The sequence below is a fragment of the Heptranchias perlo genome, chromosome 31 (genome assembly GCF_035084215.1).
Source record: "Heptranchias perlo isolate sHepPer1 chromosome 31, sHepPer1.hap1, whole genome shotgun sequence".
NCBI classification, from domain to species: Eukaryota; Metazoa; Chordata; class Chondrichthyes; order Hexanchiformes; family Hexanchidae; genus Heptranchias; species Heptranchias perlo.
Genome location: NC_090355.1, coordinates 26,603,819 through 26,626,972, shown reverse-complemented (window position 1 = coordinate 26,626,972; position 23,154 = coordinate 26,603,819). Strand labels below are relative to the sequence as shown.

The window sequence follows — 23,154 nt, the reverse complement described above, 5'->3', positions numbered from 1 at the left end:
GCAGTGCAGTTGGGGGATGCATCGAGTATAAGCCAGGTGTTCACCACAGGGAGGCATCCAGGCTGCTCTCATATCCTAGTTGGCAATTACAGAAGGCCATTGGCAAAGGTCTGGGAAGTGTGTCTACCTGCTCTCCCTGCCAGGGTTATAGTGTTTAGAGGGGGAAAAGGAGAAAACAAATAACATGAAAAATTCTAATGATTCCATACCTGTTGAGGATAGACGTACTGAATGAGAGCCAAGTTCACAGTAAGTGGGATATAGTCTCATTTTCTCAAAGGGAAGGTGATCAAAACTTGGCACAATATATTTCCTTTGCAAACTGACAGTTAAATACACAGTTAAATTGTAGTATTCTTGCCAAAATATATTATTTTTGTATGTGGTTTACTATTAATAAATCTTGATTAAGAAGAAAAAAATGGGGGGAAATGTATACGTATAATACTATATTGTTTAATGAAGTGACAAACCAGGAATATAGTGCTCAGTCACATTACCATTAATATATACAGGATACTGTATAATATAAAACTTTGCCTAGCTCTAGATAGAGTAACCCTTTGCTTTTATGACACTGAACTCCTGGTGCGATGCAAGTGGATGGAGGTCACCATGGTGAACGAGTATGTGAGAGGAGTATGAGCCTCACAATACATAACATGGCACATAATGCAAGCCAAATGATAATTAGTTCTGACATCAAGCTCCATCATCCTCAGCCAGCAAAGGTTAACAGAGGTAGACTTCGCTGCCATGGGGCCCAAACTGAACTTGGCTGTTTTCCTTTGAACCTTGGCCACTGGTTTCAGTACAATAGATGCCAGGAGTTCCCCCAGCCACCAAACTGACACATATTCCATTGCAAACAAAACTTAGCACCAAAATAAGATCATGTTTCTGTATCCCTTTACCTGGGGCTTTCCTCTTATTAGCCATATTTATGGAAAGGTGCTTTTTATTTGTTTAATCTTCAATGTCTCAACACTTTGTGACAAAATCTTTCAATACTTCACACACCTCATACTCATTTATACTCAAGAAGTGTATTTTTTTCAGTTCCAATAGGCATGGTTAAATACCAACAATACCCAAAGTCAAAACATAATGTTCAAAAAGGGCATCTGCATGGAATCGTCATATGAAGAATGTGCACACGGCCAACGGGAAGCCTTGGCTATATAAAAATCACGTGTATGTTCTGTTTTAGTTAGCGGAGAGCACTGAATACCCCATATTCTGTAACTATGCATTGAAAACCTGGAAGAATATGAGCATTTACCTTCGATTGTCTGAAATCCATCTAAAGCATAGGTCCGTATCAATTGTCATATACACCAAGTAAAGGTGAACAATTCATTTGCATTTGCAGCCACAGCAACAGAGGCAGAAACAAAGGCCAAGCTGTCAGGGAAAATATCAGGAGAGATGACCAAAGTCATGGTCAAAGACATAGTTTTTATGTTTGGGAGAAAGGCACCGAGGTGGAGGGATTTGGGGAGGGAGTTCCAGATTGTAGAGCTCAGTCAACTGATGTTCTGGTGGAACAGAGGGAAAGGAAATGCAAACGAGGCCAGACTCAAGTGTGGAGGGCACGCACACTAGGATTTTCCTGGGCCTCTTGAGAGAAATGATGGGGTGGGACTTCTGCCCATCCTCTTGATCCAACTGATAGATTTCGTGTGGAGGCAGTGGACACAGCCTCATGTGTTGCAGACAGTAGATAAGCTAAAGAGGTTCATAAGTCACATCTGCAGCAATATGAAGAACACCCTGATGAGTGTGACAGTCCAGCAGATTTCTGCAGCATCAAAACGTCATGAGGAGTTCCTAAGAGCAATTGTTGCTTCCAAAGTGGCAGCAACCACTGCTTCCAAAGATGCTCTGCAGAGCACGTTAGATCAAGGCTCTCAGGACTCAATCGGGATTCTTTAGTGCCCAGTACGAATGGGCTACGAAGATTGGTTGCAGATGTTGCCATTTCTCATGATCGTGACAATGTGGCTGCATAAGTTCATTCCCCTCCAATGCTGGCACAGATGAGAGCTTCTGGTCTGGGCCCAGTAGGCATTGGACCTGCAAGGAGATTGGCACCACAGAGACAAGTACCACCTCAGCCCCTGACGGCTCCATTGATATAGTCCCAACTGCAAACCTCACAATCTCCTGACACTGAGGTAACCCCACACAATAAGCGGTTAGGGTCACATGTGCAAAGAGTTTTAGGCACAAGGGGTAGTCACGGTGATAAGTAGTAGTAGTAGTATCTTCACACAAAGGGTAGTGGAAATCTGGAACTCTCTCCCCCAAAAAGCTGTTAAGGCTAGGTCAATTGAAAATGTCAAAACTAAGATTGACAGAGTTTTGTTAGGCAAGGGTATTAAGGATTACCAAGTTGGGTAGATGAAGATACAGATCTATTGAATGGCAGAACTGGCTCGAGGGGCTGAATGGCCTACTCTTGTTCCTATGTCCCTTTCTATTTGTTCCTATGTCATAATGAAGGGACAATACAAAAGTAATGATGTAAATATTTGGCAGTTTGTTGTGTTTGTGTATTATTTTAATGGAGGCCCTCCCTCCTGTTATCTTTTTTATATAGTGATCAATGTTTGCAAGTGGCCTTGACGGGGACAGTGCAGATTCACAAGAATGATACCAGGGCCTAAAGGGTTAAATTATGAGGACAAGTTGCATAAACTTGGTTTGTATTCCCTTGGGTTTAGAAGGTTGATGGGTGGTCATTTTAACACCTCAATTAGGTTACCCTTACTAGTGTTGCAGGATTGTGATCTTTGACCTCCCTGATACTTTTCCACCTCTGGGACACTGTACTGGACCCAACACCACCACCTTTATTGTGGCAGTGCACTTTAGGAGTGGTAAATGGAAGGAAAGACAGAGAAATCACTAAGATGATTAAACCTTGATCTCCCATCTTCATCTGCACGAGTCAGGGTCCATTCAAGCTGACAGACCAGGATTATGGCGGGGTCAGTGGAGGGAAAGCATGGCCAATTTTGGGACAGTGTTTCAGCAAAAGGCGTTTTGCCCCATTTTGCTTATCAGGCTGCCTCTATACCGCCTGAAAATGGGCCATTTCATCAAGGAAAATCCAGGCCACAGTGTCACATAAGACTGGAGGAGATTGCAGAATTAGAACAGGATGAGGCTTTTTAGCAATTAGTAAGCAAGGACACAGGTTTTCAGTGCATTGGGGGATGGATCAGCTAACGGAAATTGGTTGAGACAGGAATGATAGGGAATGGGACCTAGTGTAGGATCGGATATAAGCACACAGGTTTGGATGAGTTAGAGTTTATGTAGGTTGAAACATGGGAGAACATGAGGAAGGAATTAGAGAAATTGAGCCTGGAGATGATGAAGGCCTGAATGATGATTTCAACTGCGATGAGGTGAGGTTCTGGTATCAAACCGCAGATATTTTCTATAAGCACTTACATGGGATTGCTCTCACATGGTTCTACTCTTACCTGCCAGCACATTTCCAGCAATGGCTTTTCTTCCTGTGCATACACCCACACCCTATCTACTACCTTTCTGCCAAATTTCAAGTTTCCATCCTATCTCTGCAGCCTTACACCAATCTTCCTCCTCCTCGCACCCTGCAGTCCTCAAACTTTGGCCTTTGTTCATCCCACCTCTCTTCACCCCTCCATTGGTGGCAGAGCCGCTCACTGGAAATCCCTCCCTAAACTTGTCAGCCTCGTCTCCTTTAAGAACCCCTTCCAACCCACCTCTTATCAAGGTTTTGGTCATTCCTCCTAATTTGGCTCGGTGTCAGTTTTCCTTACACCTCCTTAAGCGCTTTGGGACATTTTTCTATGTTAAAAGTACAAGTGAAAACCGTTTTTGTTGTTGCTGGACTGCCATTGTGAAGGCCAGAGTGAGTGACATTTCTTAGATCTTGGCCAGGTCACCAGATAGAGCGCCTGATGGCAATGGAATGCTAAATTTCAGGAAGTATGAAAAAGCAACGGGACCAGCTGCACTCTCAAAGCACACTTCTGGTTACCCGATTGTAGAATGGTACTGTCAGTGGTTTGAGAGCTCCACAGGCAAGGTTGACCTACTGAGGGAGGAACTAGGCCATTGGGAAGGCCTCTCAAAGTTGTTTGTAGTACGATGTCATACTGAATTATTCAGACATGATGTACTTGTCCTGTGCACAGGCAACAATACACTTTTGCTTCTCCTAGCATATCTTTGCTTGTCCTGGTGTTAAATGCTAGAATGCTTTTGCAGATTGTAATTACTCATTCCAGTCATTAACAGTCATTTGTGCTGCAACCTTATTCTTTAAGAAAAATAAACACAGTGGTCCTCATATCATTTTCTTCTTGTAAGCTAGGCAGTTTAATAATTAATAATGAAAAATAATGAGGCTATCAAAAATGCCCTCTGCAATTATTGTACAATTGTTTTGGATTTAGTTACTTAAAAACAAGTGAGAAAATCATAGGCTAACTGTTAGCGACCTAGGAAGCTTTATCAGAATTGCACACCACCTCAGGTAGGTTTTAAGTATCTTGCTTTTGAATTGATACAAATGAAATGAATTTCCACAGAGGTTCTCTCGCTCATCTACCGTAACTTCAGTGAGGTTTCTGCAGCTCTTCTGCTGAAGTTACTCTGGACAAGTGGGAGAACCCCTATGGAGATTCACCCCCATAATCTAAAATAGGCAGCTAGATAATGGGGTGAGGGTACGGAGCCTACAAACATTTCAAGAAATTATTTAAAAGCGTTATGTCACTGGGGGTTGGATATTGGACTGGGTGAGTTGAAATACTGGAGGGACTAACTTGATGAACCAAATGACCTTTTCTCACCCATGACTTTTTCTAATGTTCTTGTGATTAAGTTAGGAACTCCTGTTTGCATAATGTTCATATTCCATTTGCGCTCACACACCCAGACCTATCAGGTCTTCTGTATCAGATATGACATTTTAGCCCATGCTGTCATACATCATCAAGTTTGAAAACCGTGCATCAACACAGGATTTTAGAAAAAAAGCCAAAGCCAAATCACTGGGAAGGGAAAGATTTTTAAATGGTTCTTTTTGTAGGTACATGGTCAAGTATTGCCCTTCTCCAGCTCTACCATTTAAGACAACTTAACTGCTCAGTCATCAGGGATTCTATATATTCCCTCCCCCACGCCACCTGACACTTGGTCCAACATCTATTCTGGAGATCACACTGAAATTAACGTCATAGAATGAATTAGAGAAGCACAGGAACGAAGAGCCATATTTGGTATGGGAACTTTTTCCACCAGCACTTAAAGGTCAATCTAAAAGTGCCACAAGAAGAAAAGTGAAAATCCAAATATCCCTAGGTTGTAGCAGGGATTATGAATGATTATTTACCCACTACAGGATGCCATGCTTCTTACAAGTTAGACTGCAATACTTCCTTTGCAAATGATTTCAACAGGCTCCAAGAAAAAAAGAAAAATGACAATACAACATCATTGGTCATGCTGGTTGGCAACCAGGGGAGTTACATCACAAAAATTACGGGAGCAGAAATTGCAGACATGCTTCAGTTTATGCACAAATAACAAATTATTGGTCCAAAATGAAACTTTGGGTTAGAGAGTAGATCACAGGCATAGGTACTGAGCGCAGTGAGACTATGACCCAATCTGCCTTAGGGCCCACAGTACTTCTGTCTTTTAGTGTTTTTAGAATGCATCTTGTTCAGAATTTGTAACAAAGTTATGATGCTTGCAACTTCACAATTTATTAACATCAGGTTTCTATCAACTTCAGAAAAAGGAACACTTATGGTTGGGTTATTTTGCTGCAGTGATGACTCTCAATGGGGTCTTATTGAAAATAATAGGAGGAAGAGTGAACATACTTGTCAACCTGCATGGGGCAGGATTTTGTTTCTTACTTTGCTGTATCTCATTCTTCATCAATGAGAAAATTTGCTGACTTGTTTTCTTTTTTAAAGCAGTTTTTCTACACAAACTTCTTATAATCCAATTGTTTTTCTTGCCAATGTTCTCCATCGGTTCTATCCCCAACCCTCCTCATATTGTTGACTCCATGCTAGAGCGCGATTCTACGCATGGGCGCGGACGTCCTCAGTTACTTCACCCAAGTAGCATTGTTCAAGTGAGCCTTGACTGTGAATGTCAGCAGTTATTTGACTGTGGAAGACATCACAACCAAGCCAGACACTGTTCCCACCCAGCATCCACAAATGTACTTCCGATAAGGGTCACTGGCTATCGATCAGGAGCAGTTATCTTGGCTGAGCTTCCCTCCCTAAATCAGGCAAATTGCGGTGGCCTTGACCAGGGCCCCAATAATAACGGGGAGGTGGGGGGGGGGGGATTCAACCAGCCAGTAAACCCAAAAATACGGGTTTCCCGGAGGTCCTGCCAACCTGATTTAAATTTTTCGAATTGGTTTCCCGGCCACAGCCAGCCAGGTTGTGAGGCAGGCTGGCTGTCGGGCAGGTAGGCAGCCGTAGAGCAGAGCGGAGGTAAGTTGGACAACACAGGGTAGGGAGTTGGACATCGGAGGTCGGGAGGGGGGAGTTGGATATTGGGAGTCCAATCGCGGGGAGGGAGGGGTGCGGGAGTGGAGGGAGGTCAGCCGCTCGAGGGGGTCAGATCGCGGGGTGGTTTACAGGGTAAGGTGGGCCAGTGTGGAAGCATTCCTGCTCCTCCTGGCCCGCAAGCAATGCTGGAAAGGCGTTTACATGTTCCATTCAGCCATTCTCACCTGCCTTCAGCTGCCGGGTTTCCCAAGGCCCGGAAAACCTGGCCCCCAGGAGTTAAATGTGAAACAGAGGTTAAATTTGAGGCAAGCATCCTCATTAAAATATTTTAAGGACGGACCCACCTCCAGAGAGCAGATTAGTCGTCAGGCCCCCAACCCATCTTCGTTAAAACCAGAAGTGGGCGGGTTGGAGTCGGGTTTGCAATTTTTGAACACCCTTGCCCATCCCCCCCTCCCTGTCTCTCCCTCCCCCCCTCCCCCCACCACCGTCCAGATGTCCAACCTATGGGGCTCGATTTTAGGATCGTGTTTCCGGCGGGTTCCCAGCGGGGTGGCCCCGAAAATCCCAATATCCGGTCACGTGACCGGATCGCGACGAAATCCCGGCCACTTCCGGGTACCGCGCTGACGTGCGGGGCTGCGCGTGCAAGCCCCGCTGGTGGGAATCCTGCAGGCAATTAAAGCCAGCGGGGTTCCACTTGAGTGTACTTACCTTGCTCGTTGTGGTCAGTTAATGAGCTGAAGCAGCTGTCAAAAGAGGAAGTGTGGGATTTTCGGTTCAAGGCAGTGAGTTTCCCACACTGGGGGAAACAGTCTCCCTCCAACCAGGCGTGTTGCAGCCAGCAGCCTGTGGCAGGTGCCAAGGTGCGCTCCACGGGGGAGAGCCCTCAGCCACGCAGGAGGCCACCGCGTCACATAGGGCAACCCCTGCCCTCCACCACCCCCCGCTAAGCCAGAGGACAGACCGACACGAAACCGCAGCCCCAGTCCGAGGAACCACACACCTACCCTGCACAACCCCTCAGACCAACACCTGCCAGTTGGGTGGTGTGTGGACACCCTCGGAGGACGAAGAGCATGACCAGCACCAGCAGCCTCACAGTCCACGCCGTCCGCCGCAGAGACGTGGATCCCCCCAACACGGTGTTGTTGCACGCCCACCTGCACAGCAGGAGGGAGGGCTACCGCAGAGAGAGACGCGTTGCAGAGGGCACTACCCTCGCCACAGGGTCCACAGACCGAGGCGCAGCTCCCCGGACCTCTCCGAGCAGCAGTGCACAGGGAGGCGCAGTTTCGCTCGACATGTAGTCGTGGAGATCTGCAGCGTCTTTCATGCCGAGCTGCTCCTGGCTGGCCCCAGCACCAACTGCTTACCTGTCGCTGTCAAAGTCACCACTGCCCTCCACACCTTCTCCTCCGCATCCTTCCAGGGTGCGGCCGGCTACACCACCGATGTCTCTCAGTCGTCTGCGCGGACGAGCCCTGCAAATACTCCTGCACCTACTCTGCAGTAACACGATGGGTGGCATCAGTGGTGGGTCCTCATAGTGATACCCAGGAGCGGGCATTATTGGACACAACGGACAGGATTCGCGGAGACATGGCAGTGGTGGTGTCAATATAATGTGTGCTGTTTGTTGCTCTGAAATTCAATATGGGTAACACCCATGACAAACCCTCAGACACCCTTGTGCACCCCCTTCATGCTGACGAGACGTTTGCCTTACGCTGCCTACTGCACATATGTGATGCATGCCCTGTGGCTGCAGCACAGGTGGTGGCAGGTTGAGTGAGGCTGGCCGTGAGGGAGATGCACGAGAGGGTGAGTATGGGATGGAGCAATGAGATTGTATGTGGATTGGGTTGCGTGTTAGTGGCAGGGTGAGTACTGGCGAGGTGAGTGGGTGGAGGTAAGATGAGGATGGGGTGTGAGTGGGTATGAAGGGTGATGTGACAGAATAGTGTTGGCGGTGCCGAAGGAGATGTGGGGTGGGGGCAGTGTTGTGGCAGACGGAGTGTAGGGGAAAGACTTCGTGTTCTCACTTTGGCTGACCTACTTAGGTCATTGCAGCGCCTCCTGCACTGTATGCAGGTGGGCGATATGTTGGTGGCGCAGGTGACCCCCTCTGCCACCTCGAGCCAGGCCTTCTTGGTGGCAGAGGCAGACCGCTTCCTCCCGCCCACCGGGGGGAAGATCTGTGTCCTCCCCCTCCTCCTCACCCCATCTGATGATACCTGGGGTGAGGCATCATTAAACTGGGAGCAGCCTTCCCCCTGGGCTGCTCCATGCTGCAATTTGTCCCATTGGTTGCAGCATCTGTCAGTGGAGGACTGCCCCTTTAACTAGAGAGCCTCCAGCTGACAGATCGTACTGCGCATGCGCAGTCCGACCGACGCGCAGGCCAGCGCCGTGGACCCCGGAGGAGCAGGTAATTGATTCCTATTAGTGGGTTGCCTGCTACGATCGCGTGGGCAACCCACTAATTTCGCCGAGCGTGTTGACCATGCTCCCGGAGGACCACCCGCTGGGAACCCGCAGGCCTGCTAAATTCGGGCCCATGATCTTCCTGATCTATGTAACTCAACTAGCTACTGTGTAAACACACAGCCATTGGGATTATAGTCCTATTTTTATCCAAATTTAGATTTTTGAAACAATTCAGAAAAACTTTATTGTAAAAATATAATTATAAAGAAACATTTGTGACACTGATATACATCATTGTGAGATCCTCAGTTTCCTGCTCGGATAATGACACTTTGTAACTGTGCTGAAAACAAAGAAGACACTAACTAGTGGCATTTATGCTGGTGATTTTCTTAGATTGGCGAGTCCTCATGTTACCTGCACCTTGTTATGATGACAGCTAGTTGATGGGAAAGCTGCCATACTCAGTATGATCTGGATGATGTCAAGCAGACACTGTCACTGTATTTAGAGCCTAGGCTGCTCTGAATGGTTACAAACAATGAACGGCTTTCTCAAATCTCTCAAGAGAAGACATTAGGTCCTTAAATCCAAAAACAAAATAGTAGTTTGAATAAGTAGTAATAATATAGTATTTAAAAATAGGTTCAAACTACGACATGTTATCTGTTATTAACTTTTTGTATATAATATCCTATTTGATACATTTTGCCTTTGACCCTCATAAAAAAAGGACATTTTTATTCTGTCCTTTTTTTTTCAGGATCAGACACAGATTTATTCTCTCCCTGATGCCTGCAGTGTTCAGATCTGGGAGGGTCATGGAGGTGGGAAGAGTACAATAATAGATAAGATAGGGGTTCCCATGAGACTTGTCCACCGCACACTCTATCCATCAGCCGCCTCTTTCTGTTACCAAGGTCAACACTAATGAGGATGAGCCAGGGTCTCAGCCCCACGGGATCCTCCAATCAGCTCCCAGCAACACTCACGCGCTTGCACTTACAAGCAACTGCTTGCATACGACAGAGATTGCGACAGAAAACAGCAGCCAAACTACAGACACCTGAGAAATGGCACTGTTTCCCCACCCAGCAGTATATGTTCACACTCACTGAGTTTAAAAGAGGACGAACACGAGAATTCTGTCTACTATGAAGTTGAATGCTTTATTCTGTCAGATCCTTGCTTTCAAATGGCCATTGATAGACTTATTAGAAATGCACTACAATCAATTCCACTTCAGTGAGTACTTGATAACTACTGTAGAAACCAGTCCAACTTGAACAAATATTTAAATACATATGATGGTTCAATTCATTTGTGTGCCATTGGGTATAAATAAATACCAATGCAGAAAGCTTGTGCCTTTTAAGTGGCAGGATGGCAGATATAGGCCTAGAGGAACTTGTCATATCTTTATGAGAGGTGAAATGTCACACAAACAAATTACAACCTTGTAGTGGTCATTCTCTGCCTTTTGCTCGGTGGGAAAAGAATCTGTGTCTGCTATACCAACAAATGCACACGGTTAGAAGTAAAATCGCTCAGCATATGGAATTATTATCACAATCCTGAGCACTACAGATGGGCAGCTAAGGTGTCCAAATAGCTGCCTGTAGAATGCTTTTGCTGGTGAGAGCAAACTTTTGGCCTGATATTGAGCATTTAATAACTCCCTCATATAGCATTTAAATTTAATAACCAGAAAGGTTTTTGTGCAATTTAAGTTAAATTTCTTGAAGAAATGTTGTAATTTTAAAAAAATTACATTAAAAAATGCATTATGGGAAACAACAGCATAGTAGTGGAGCTGCCATGAATAATAGCAGTTTTTCTGTCTGCTGATTTGAAACATGGTAACCACTGGGGTAACAAAAGTGGATGGTGGTATGAAGGGGGGAAATAATGACTGTGCTGAGAACTGATGCAATGTATCCCACAGCTGTGTCAGGTAGACTCTTCACAGGCAGGAAGACCATCCAGTTATACCAAACCACAAAATATATGTCTTTCTTAATGGGCATCACTGGAAAAGTGATATAGATAGATCTCAAAGAATACAATATTCCTTAAAGAGTTGGTAACATTATCTGGAAGTACAATATCAGCTTCCATGTATATACTGATGACACTTAAGTCGACCTCACCATCTCCTCCATTGACACAAATGTTGTTATCACACTCTCAAAATGCCAGTCTAATTTTAAGAGCTTGATTAACCAAAATTTCCTCCAGCTGAATATTGGCAAGACCAGGGTTCTCGCCTTTGGCTCCTGGTATCTCCTTTGTGCCTTTAGCCTTGATTCCACTAACCTCCCGGCTGCCATCACAAGCTGAGTCAGGAAGTGCATAACCTTTGCATACTGCTCAATCCTGAGCTCAGCCTCATTCCCCACAATTGCTTCATTTCCAAAACTGCCAACTTTCACGTCTGCAATATTGCCCACTTCAGCTTCTCCCCTTCTGGTGCCAAAACTCTACCCATGCCTTCATCACCTCAAGGCTCAATGTCTCCAATATCCTACTATTTGGTCTTTATGCATTAACCTGCTACAAGCTTCAACTATCCAAAACGCTGCAGCCCACGTTCTCACCCACGCTAAATCCCACATTCCCATTCTCTTCAGCTCCACTGCCTTGCCACCTCCATTCCTGCTTTCAAAAACTTCCTGAAAACCTTCCTCTTTGACCATGCCTTCAGTTCTCTATCCTAGTTTCTCTATTTCTCTCCCCCTTCCCACGCTAGGTGTGCATTGCAACCTTTTCCTCCTTATTGTAAAATGCTTAGAGACACTTTCATGCATGTGAGGAATTCTATTTATAAATGAAAATTGTTGTTGAATGTTACATAAACACTCGACACAAGTGGCTTTATAATATGTCATTGCATCATTTGTGTGTAATAAAAGTTGACACATGGGTCTTTCCAGAATCCCAAACAAAAAAGTTTAATCTTTTTCATCTATTTTGGTGGAAAGGAAGAAAGAACTTATATTTTATATAGCCCATTTCATGTCCTCAAGATGTCCTAAAATGCTTCACGGTCAATCAAGTCAGTGAAGTCACTGTTGCAATGTAGGCAAATGCAGCCAGTTTGTGCACACAGCAAAGTCCCACAAACAGCATAGATTAGCAGATAATCTGTTTCAGTGATGTTGGTTGAGGGATAAACATTTCCCAGGACCCCGGGGAGAACTCCCCTTTGTATTGTGCCATGGGATCTTTTATATCTAACTGAGGAGGCAGATGGGGTCTCGGTTTAAAGTCTCATCCAAAAGACGGCACCTCAGACAGTACAGCACTCCCTCAATACTGCACTGCAGGTATACGTGGAAAACTGCCATTGTCTGAACACGTTGGACAGTGACATGAATGATGTTGGTTGACAAATCCAATCTCGATGATTTCTAAAATTATTATTTCTGGAGTGTTAAAAGAAAAAGATCTTCAGTATTTTCAAACAAAGATTTCACCTTGTCCAAAATTAAATGTTATTGTTAAAGGCATTGCAGACTCAATTTATCTTGCACCACCATCTTTGATATTATTTCTGCTACAAATATAACAAGAATATTCTCATGTACTGAACATCTGTAGACTGAAATTTCTTTCTTGACAGAAAGGAATATCTGATGACATAAGTGGTTGATATCAATAGATTCACAGTACTTGTGCTACATCATAATAAGTGCTTCAATTGTGTGCACAGATCTTTTAGGAAAATACAACTCAGTAACACATTATTGCACACCCCTAATGAATATTTTAACCTTCTCTGTTTTAAGATTCTCCCATAAACCACAAACAATTAAAAGGCCCAATGGCCCTCCCCCCCTAATTAGTCACAGTATCCTGTTCATGTGTGTATTGCTAAGTACTTCAATTACCATCCTGCTACTGTCCTTGTTAGTACAGACAGACTGGGCCAGAAGGGAACAATTAACTGAATAGAAGCGTGCAGTGTGCAGGTGGAAACCTGTATTGTGTACCTGGCCCCAGAGGGACAGTGTTACAACATAGCACACTCTCCCAGCTGTGAGTCAGATAGAATGGACCGTGGACAGATATTGTATTTCTCGACGCAGGTACTAAAGGTGAATCCTTGTTAGTGATTATATTATGAACATTCCTGCTGCAGTAATGGTGAGTTTTAGCTATTCAAATAAAAAAATACATTAATTCCTTGAGCCCCTTGCATTTCCCAATATATGCGCATACATTTTTCTAATATACATCCGCAAAAAAGATTTTCTGCAAATCTTTACTAGTGAATAAAACAATAGAATTACAGAAGTGCATTGAACCATAAAACATTTTTAATCCATAAATTAGCTTTTTATGTTTATTCAATGTACATTAACTGATTTTTTGTTGGGTCCAGAATGCATCTATCATTAATAAAAGGGTTTTAACTCTGTATTCACATTTTTTGAAAAATACAACATAGAAACCTCCAAAGTAATTATTGTGCAGTGGAATTTCTGGCCATCACAAAACTAAACGTTCAGTTTCAATGGTTGTAGTTGAAGCTCGAAACTCAAGCCCCAACCTGATATATACTCGGGTGTTTCTAATAATCGACTGCAGATTATCACTCAATAAATTTGTAGTGATTACGCTACAATCATTGTTCCTCCAGTGAGCATAGACTATCTTTGGCTTCACTGTCCACCACATCATCCACCTAGACCCAACTGCTGCACACCTGACCCTGCCAAATACACATCCCGATCTCACCCTACAAGCAATTCCCAATGAAATCTACTAGTATTATTTTAAAACAATAAGGATTACGCTGCAGTAGTTTCAGAAATTTAGTCTCACTTCGGGATTCAGTTGGCAGTTATAAATCATTCAAGTTATACTCCAGCAGTTTATGACCACCATCCAAGCCTCTTGGTGAGATTATTGCCTCACAATCTATTATCCTCAATACATATCACACAGTGTATTTCCTAGTAATAAATGTTATATTATTTCTCGGCAAACCAGCAGTAATCATATTATAGTGCTTAATTTTCTTGTGTGAGTGGTGTAATGCAAGTTATTGTCCACACAAACAGCTGCTTCTGGGACAAAGTATCAGATCAAAAGGTAAAACTCCCCCCTCCCCACTCCTGCCCCCGCCCATTCAATATACATAAACTTAAAATATAAAGAGTATGCAGTATAAAATCAGTTGAAAGTAGCAGGAGGTGATTTCAAGGCTGTAGCCTAATCTTGGGACCTCTGGGACCAGTGGCAGCTGAAGCTTCTCTCTCGACATTTATGTTATCTAAACCCTTTGCCCTTGTATTATGTTATCTAAACCCTTGTATTAGTTCTATATATTTATTATAAAGTAATTTAAAATCAGCTTAAGAGCCATTATGATTTTTTTTTAAGGATGATCCAAAGGCTATTATTTTATTTACATAAGGAAAGGAAATTTAAGGTTGGAAAAAAATCATACATTTTTATAAACTGAAGTAATGTTTCTGAAGAGCATGACTGGAAGAACTGAAGAGAGAAATAAATACTTGCATTTATATGGCACCTCATGTTGAAACACTCCAAAGTGCTTCACATAATGAATGACTTGTGAAGTGTAGTGACTGTTGTTATGTGGGCAAAATGTTATATATAGTGATGTTGTATAGCATCACAAAATATTGCGAGAGTTTCCCATTCATAGACAATGGGTGTAAAACGTAGCCTCTTGTTTTTTTTCCACAATATTCTCTAAAGCCGCCAAATTCTAACTTCACTTTTCTCATCGTCAAGCCAAAAAAAAAGGTTGTTGTAGAATAATAGTTAACTTAAGGTGCTTATTGATTTCTAACATTTTTCCCCAGGCCCTCGACCCCTATGTTTGACCTGCTGGAGCATAAATACCAGCAGCGGTGGATAGAGGAGCAGAGAGTGGCAGACGAGATCCTGAGGAAGAGAAAAGCCCATAGGGTTTGTTTGCAGCCTAACAGTATAAATGCATTATATAAGTGACATCACTGCAGGGCATCTCATACCAAGAGTTGAGATGAGACCCAGTTGAAACGGGCCTGGGAGAAGTTGACCTCCTTTCAAAGCAAATTGCAATGCTGAATAATTCCATATGGAAGTGTGTACTTGCAATGTGAGCTTCTAATTTAAGTTTGCTTTTCTGTTACTTGAATTAATTTTGTCAGGTATTGCCCACTACCTACTACATTGCCTTTGTCAGTCTTATCTTCTTGTGTATCATGGAGACCAATAAGAATAATGCCTGTTTTATAAATAGATGAATTTTGGTGAATTGTTGGACCAATATAAGTAATAAATCCTGTTCTGATTTCATGGTCAAAAAATATTTTAAAACGTTTTTCGAAATTATAATTTTCCCCCTGGATACAGGAGTAATGTGAAGACATGAGTTTTTTTAAAGTCAGTAGAAATAGTTGCATTATTCCCCCCATAATTTGAAGTAAAATAGCTACTTGGTAGAGTTTCTGAGACACCGAGTACTTTTAACATTCCCATACCTGCGATGTCCTTTTTACACTGGAAATTGTAATCTAGATAAAACTTCATTGACTCTAATGTCTGCTAGTGAGGGGCACTTTCTCCCACATTACTTTCCCTTTGTACACTCAAAATGGTAGAAAGCAGGAGTGGCCAATTAAGCGTGAATAAAGTGTGCCAATTTTTTCCCAATACAAATAATTTGAGGATTTTAGTTCCTCTGTTCCTTTGGAAAAACGTGCTGAACATGGACCGAGGGACAACTTCTCACTGAGCATCCACACCACCATTGTTTACTAGATTACCTCCTTTGCGATGGTGACTGGCAGGATAGCTATAGCTAAAACCAGTGGTAGATGTTTTTAAGATGCTGATGGCCTAGTTCCCTCACTAAAGCATTGTGTAATCGTGGTGACAATGCTCCCGTTATTCTTGCAGTTTGACTCAAGGAAGAGACAGATTAAATCCTTGGTCATCCAGTGCAAGTGTATAAATTTTCCTTGGCGTTGTTAGCAAGCTGATTGATTTGGAATCAAATTCCAAGCAGTGCAAAGTGATATAGTAAGTGTGTGCGCATGTGTCTGTGTGTATACAAATGCATGTGTTTCATCTGTGTTACTGGACGGCCTACATTCCAGTTGGCAGATCAGCTCTTTGGCTTTACAAATACCCAAATTTGTAGACTCTGAAGCCTAAGAAAACCGGACACTATCCCTGAACTGGAAATATTATTGGATGGTGGAAACCATGATTATTTCCTCTGGTGAGACCACATCTGGTGTACTGTGTACAGTTTTGGTCTCCTTACTTAAGGAAAGATATACTTGCCTTGGAGGGGGTGCAACGAAGGTTCACTAGATTGTTTCCTGGACTGAGAAGGTTGTCCTATGAGGAGAGATTGAATAGAATGGGCCTATATTCTCTGGAGTTTAGAAGAATGAGATGTGATCTCATTGAAACGTATAAGATTCTGAGGGGGCTTGACAGGGTAGACTCAGACGCTTTTTCCCCTGGCTGGAGAGTCTAGAACTAGGGTTCATAGTTTCAAGATAAAGGGTCGGCCATTTAGGACCGAGATGAGAAGAAAATTCTTCACTCAGAGGGTTGTCAATCTTTGGAATTCTGTACCCCAGGGGGCTGTGAATGCTCAGTCGTTGAGTATATTCAAAACTGAGATCAATAGATTTTTGGACATTAAGGGAATCAAGCGATATGGGGATAAAGCGGGAAGGTGGAGTTGGGGTAGATGATCAGCAATGATCTTATTGAATGGTGGAGCAGACTCAAGGGGCCGTATGGCCTACTCCTGTTCCTATTGCTTATCATCTTATGTTATACTTCACTTTGGTGTTAAGCAGATAATTAGAATTTGCAAGTGGCTATGTTCTAGAGATGTTTAAGTCAGAAGTACAATCACTGTGACATAGGCAAGGAGAGGGCTGGAAATCATGCTGAGCATGCTAAGCGGGGCCTGTGTTAAAACTAGGGACATTTCTTTGTTAACCACCCCAGAAAGCTGATTGCACAGCTGTAACCCTGCCAAGTTATGAACAAGACTCAAGCTGTTTCAGGAGAATAGCTGTTTTTTTAAAACTAAAATTTATGGTGTATTTAGAAAAAAGATGAGCTGTTAATTCTGCCGAATCACCTCCAATTAAACTATTCTGCCATTTATTAGAATCAATTACTGCCCCAGGAAAATATATTTTACCTCCAGATAGCAGTTATCAGGTGAAGTAAGAAATCATCTAAAAAATCAGTCAGTAAACACTACTCAGGAAAATTCTTTCTGCCAGAATGCACTTTTAGTTATGTTTTACTCAATTATGACATCAACAAACAGCGTAAATATCATCTGCAAGACCCTAGTAGCCATTCTTCCCACTTAGACCCAGATCTTAGTCTCACATCCTTCTATTGGCTTATTGCAAAAAGCCTAAAAAAGACCTTAGGAATACTGTATCACTAACAGCTGCATTTCCCTTTCTTTGTAATCTTGATTTGCTCAACTTTTCATAATAGAATAGTTAATATTGGAGGGAAGGATTTTCTCTTTAATATCTTTATAATATATTAAAATTCTTAAGTCTTTGTACATTTCCTGTTCGTCCCACTTTTATATTATAAAAACATTATGTATGTACACACTTCCAGCTCATTGCACTTCAGATGGCTAACGCAAATTTCTATGTCACACTTAAAAAAAAGTATAAAGAACAACTGATCGCCATATTGGGTAAGGACAAACAAGGGCAAATAAGGGGCCTGCTTGAGGTCAGCGTTTCAACTTTGGTTTGTCCTGAGGCAGCCTGCGCCATCGCCAGCGCCAGGGAAACTAGCCCTACTGAACGTCTGCCAACCAAGATGATAAGTAGCTTAAGTAAGATTTCTATATATAGAAAATTATCTCCCCTCCCCATGAACTATTCCTTCACCAAGCACCAAACTGCTGTCAGGACTTTGCCAGTGTTAGCTTGTAACTGAGCCACAGGTGAGAGTGAAAAGTGATGTTTGGGATGACTGACCCTCAGATTTTTTCTTCTGTTTAAAATGGGCTCAACTTTCCTCAGTCACCACTCCGAATAGAATTACTCAAATTGACATTGTATTGTGGGAAACTGAGGGAGTGCAAACTCACATCTTATACCATATGGATCAGCACAATAGTACACCAATTCACTATGCTGCTAGAGTTTTGTACTCTTGACTGGGTACCAGTTAAAACAAAATATCATAACTGGAAGATATCATTGCATTAGCTCAGGTTAATATCTATACATTCTGATGGATCATCATAACTATCTCATCAAAAACATTAATTTTGCAAGCCAAGGAATACCACTGATTTAGTCTATGTAGAAAATGTGTTTATATCCATTGTACTATGACAGAACATCTCAATCAAGAAACATGTATCCTGTAGAAATATTGAATAATCAAGAACATATTTATACACTGAATGAGACTGAATTGGCACAACATTGGTTGCACACTGTTCTGCATTGGACAAACACATTCATGTTGGCTAAAACAATTGAACTTGGTTTGATGGTGAAGTTTCTAATTCTAGTAGTTTTCATGTATCTAGGTTTTGTATTTGTAGGCCACCACTATAAAGAATTATCAAACCCGTGCATCAATGTTGTGCAAAGCTGTGCCACCTGTGGAACCTGCACCGATAATGCACCCACTACGCTATCAAAAGGTGAGATGGTTGCTTTTTGTGTTCACTTTTTTAAAACTGCTATGCATGTTACTCAATATTTCTTTCTTTGGTGATGCAGTGAGTTAGAGAATGGACTAGCATATTATCTTCATTTCCTCTACAGCCTAGAGAGATGGGATGAAAATTCCCATTAAGGGATCTATGTGATATGTCCAGTACCAACCCAGTATTGGTATATGAGTCCACAGCATAAAGCTGCCCATAAACCAGCATCTATTTATAGATGTTTATATGAAGATGCTGTAAATTGATTTGTTGAACTATTTTTAAAAATCTATTAGTATATCATTGGTGGCTTTGCTCACGGGTAGTCCAGGAACTCACATGTGTTTTTTGATGTTTACCATGGTTCCTCTGCAGTCTAATTGTGACAGCAATTCACTCATCATTGTAATTCACTGAAGCACTACATTACATGACTCGCACAAGGTAAAAATTATACATCTTACTGATAATGAAAGATACAGGCCTCACGAATAAGTTGCAAGTAACTGTGTTCTTTCTTCCCAAAAACCTTTCATTTACATTATCACACTTCTTTGCTGACCTTCCTATGGTGGATTTGCAGTAGTTTCATAAGAAACAAGTACTTAATTTATTTGTTTATTGTTCCCTCCTCCATCCCCAAAACCTTCCTCTTTTTCTCAGGAATTTATATTTATAAAAGATATAGGCCTATAAACTTGGCCGTGCAGCACTCATATTTCGGGCGCTAACCGGCCTATTAAGCCCCCAATATGGCGGGCAGGAAGAGTGCACACATTTCCATCTGGAATCGCGCAGCCAGCCATATCGGTGAAGGAAAAAATAGGCTGGAGCTCTCTTGACCCCCCCATTTAACGATCGCTACCCACTGCTCCCAACTCCCAGCCACCTATCAGCCCCACCGGCCTCCAGTCCTGACCCTCCCAGCCTCCTATCGCCTCCCTCCCCCCCTCACTTACCCGATCACCCAGCCTCCTACGCCTCCACTTCACTTACCTGACCCCCAGCCTCCTATCCCCCTCCACTGGCCTCTGATTCCGACCCCCAGCCTCATTTAACGGAGGACCACTGTGGCGCTAGTAGCGGCCCTATTTTGGTTTCCTCTTCACCAGCTGGCTGTTTTTGTGTTGAAATGAGGACCGAGGCCCAATATCGGGGGCGCCTCGGGCCTCACCATTCAGGTGCCGGGTACATACCCGAATTTCTACCCCATATTCTTCCCCTTCTACGATGAATTTGTAGTCCTTGCTGAATCTGTCATTGACATGTCGCTGTACGAGGAAGGTTTTTCTCACCATCAAGTCTCCAGTGACCAGCACCTTGAACAATTATTATTCAGTATGCTCTAGGCCTAACTGATTCTGACTTCCATGTTTGAACTCAGCATCAAAGCACATCATAACTCTCTGCTTCTAGAGTTGGTGCAAACATCAGTCCACCTCAGCAACATAAAAAGCCATAATCCCAAGTTATCTAAGAATTTTCATTTAGTGGCTTAAACTTTATAAAAGGCTGAATAAAGTGAAATATTTTCATTATTGATGCTTTTTTCCCTACCTCACCAGTTGCTATTTATAGAATCATAAGAATTTTACAAAGAATCATAAGAATCTTACAGGACAGAAGACCGCCTTTCAGCCCATCGCATCTGTGCCATCTCTCAAAGAGTTATCCAATTAGTTCCAGACTCCCGACCTTTCCCCTATCCTTTTAAATTTTTCTTTTTCAAATATTTATCCTTCACTGTTAACCATAACATCAGCCTTCAATGCCCTCGTCCCCACCAAGTTACTCACTGCCTCCCATTCTTACCATTCCCCTGTATAGTTCCCACCTTCATACCCTGAGGTCTGAGGGTCACACACTTTAGCACACCTGCTGTAGAATTGGTCTTGTTATCCACTACCAGTTCTAACTCAACCATGTAAAACATTACCACACCTCCCATTCCACAGCCAAAATCTCCTACCATCCCAGGGTAATCCTAGAGAGCAAGGACAACTCACAACTCCTTTTCTCTATGACAAATCACCACCTCAAAACCTCTTCCTCACCCTCTCCAACATTATTTCCAACTACAAGAGTGAGGATCTCATGAATTTCTTCATCTCCAATATTGAGATCATCTGTGCAGATCCCTCCTCCATCCCCATGTCATCAACTTTAGTCCCTCATTAACCTAGCTCTGATCCCGAGACACTCTGCAAGTTCTTCCCTACCTCCCCCTCCACTCTCGGAAAGCCCTTCTCTTCCACAAGACCCACCTCCTGTTGTCTCACCATCCAACCGAGCCTTCTTTGCCCCTATCCTTGCCAGCATGGTAAATGTCATCCTTAACTCAAACACTGTCCTTCTTTTCAAAACTGCTGTCATTATACCCCTCTCAAAAAGCCCACTGGTGACCCTTCCATCCTCTCCAAGACCAACTCATCTCCAGACTTTTTTTTCTCACTAAGGTTCTTGAACATGTTGTTATTTCCCAGCTCCGTGCCCATTTCTCCGTCTTTTTTTTGCCTTGCTCACAGCACTGAAATTGCCCTGGTCAAAGTCACCAATTCTAACTTCTGTGACTGTAGCCAATTATCACCTTGTTCTCCTCAACCTCACAGCTACATTATCCTCCTCCTCTGTCTCTCCTCTATGGTCCAGCTCTATGGGAGTGTTTCATTTGGTTCTTCACCTACCTATCCCAACACAGCCAGTGCATCTGAAGGAATGACTTATCCTCCCACCCCTGCATCTTCAGAGTCCCCAAGGCTTCATTTTTGCCTCTTTCCTCATCTACCTCATCTTGCCCTTCGGTGACATTATCCACAGTCACAGGGTCAGTTCTATACATCTATTGACAACACCCAGTTCTATCTCTCCATCACTTCTCTCAACCCTATGATCATGTCTGTGTGATCAAATTTCCTGTCTGACATCGAGTCATGGACAAGCCAAAATTTTGTTCAATTGAACATTGGGAAGGCCATAACAATCACTTTGTTTCTCTGCTCATTGTCATGTAACATGAGTTATCATAGTGCACTCTGGGTATTGTATTCCTCAGGAGTAGGATGAAAATTACAATTCCCATGATTCACCTCTCTCTCATGCCGAATTTGTTAACAGGAGCTTGAAATTCACAACCCTGAGACAAGGCAGAACTCAAGCCCAGGCCTCAAAGAGTTGGGGCAGGCTTGTGCTAACGGTTATTCTTTCAGGCATTTCTAACATTGCGTGACTGATTTTATAGGCACGTTTTGTGATTTTTTTTCTCAGAATTGTGTTTGCTATTTTATAAATGTTTTTAGCTATATATACCGTAAGAAAGGAATATGGCAGAGCTAATTTTCAACCTCATCAGCTGGACGGTAATGTGGCAGAACAGATCACCATTCATTGAAGAACTTATCTGATTTTCATGTCCATGATGTAAATGAGAATTGGATACATTCTATACCGGGCGGGCGATCCACTACGTTACCACCCAGACAATGAAGTTGAAAATTACCCCCAGGAGCTGAAAACAGTTTGAAAAAAAATGTTTAATTGTTTTGCTATGTGAAAATTGCTGTTTCAAGATTACTGGATTTGAAAAAAAAGTGATTTGATTGGGTAATGTGGTGCTTGCTCATTGCTAAATGATAGCTTTTCATATGGGTCCAGTGAATGAAATAAATGTTGATTGTCTCAAGTACTCCTTTGACTAAATGTGAACCAATCAACGTGGTTAGCTACACAGATAGTGGTGATTAACCAATTACTGTTTTATCCTCTATGGTACATGACACCTTTGAGGTGCAATGCTTTGGGAGGTGTATCACTACAGATGTACGTTGCATGCAAGGCTTTAATATAGATGTTTCATCAAGATAAGGTTCTGGGCTCTGTTTATATTTGTTGCCCAAACATACACACAAATGAAATTATACTTTGTTAAATTATGTTGCATTGAATTGAGTTCTATTCCACATTCAATCTCTGGGAGTGTTTGATATGGGCTCCACTTGCAGAGGAATAGATGATGGTTTAAAAACAAAACAATTAAAGCTAAATAGATCAAAATATTTAAGCGCAGCAACTCTGACTAGAATACTCCAAAATGCCATGCATTCTTTATGGTTTTCCATTATTACAGAAACCCTGTAAAATACTCTGGCTAGAACTCGTACTTCTGTGATGATGTTAGAGGGGACATCAACTATATATTTTATAATGAACCATCAAACTATATCAGGAAATTAAAATCTGTCCCAAGGTTTTGACCTATGGAATTCCTTAGGGAAGAGGAAAATTATGTTCCCTTAATCTACAAAATTTTAACCAATTATGTCAGGTCATAGTAATGTATAAAAGTTTCATTACGGTACCCAGTGCTATTTACGCAGCTAATGACAGATGGTTTCACAAACCTCTGGAGGTCACTGCATCAAATATTCAGCTTACTTTTAAAATTAACAAATCTTGTTTAACATTTTAAAAAGTTTTACAGCACACTGCAGTTGA

At 42.5% G+C, this 23,154-nt stretch overlaps 1 protein-coding gene across 2 annotated transcripts in view; it reads left to right on the top strand.

Moving 5' to 3' along the window:
- Window positions 1-23,154, top strand: part of cfap77 (cilia and flagella associated protein 77) — a 111,116-nt gene that overhangs the window by 72,585 nt on the left and 15,377 nt on the right. For both annotated transcript variants that reach the window (XM_067969783.1, XM_067969784.1), the window contains exons 5-6: window positions 14,810-14,915; window positions 18,556-18,657. In XM_067969783.1, coding sequence (XP_067825884.1) covers window positions 14,810-14,915; window positions 18,556-18,657 — 208 coding nt within the window. The remainder of the gene's footprint in view (window positions 1-14,809; window positions 14,916-18,555; window positions 18,658-23,154) is intronic.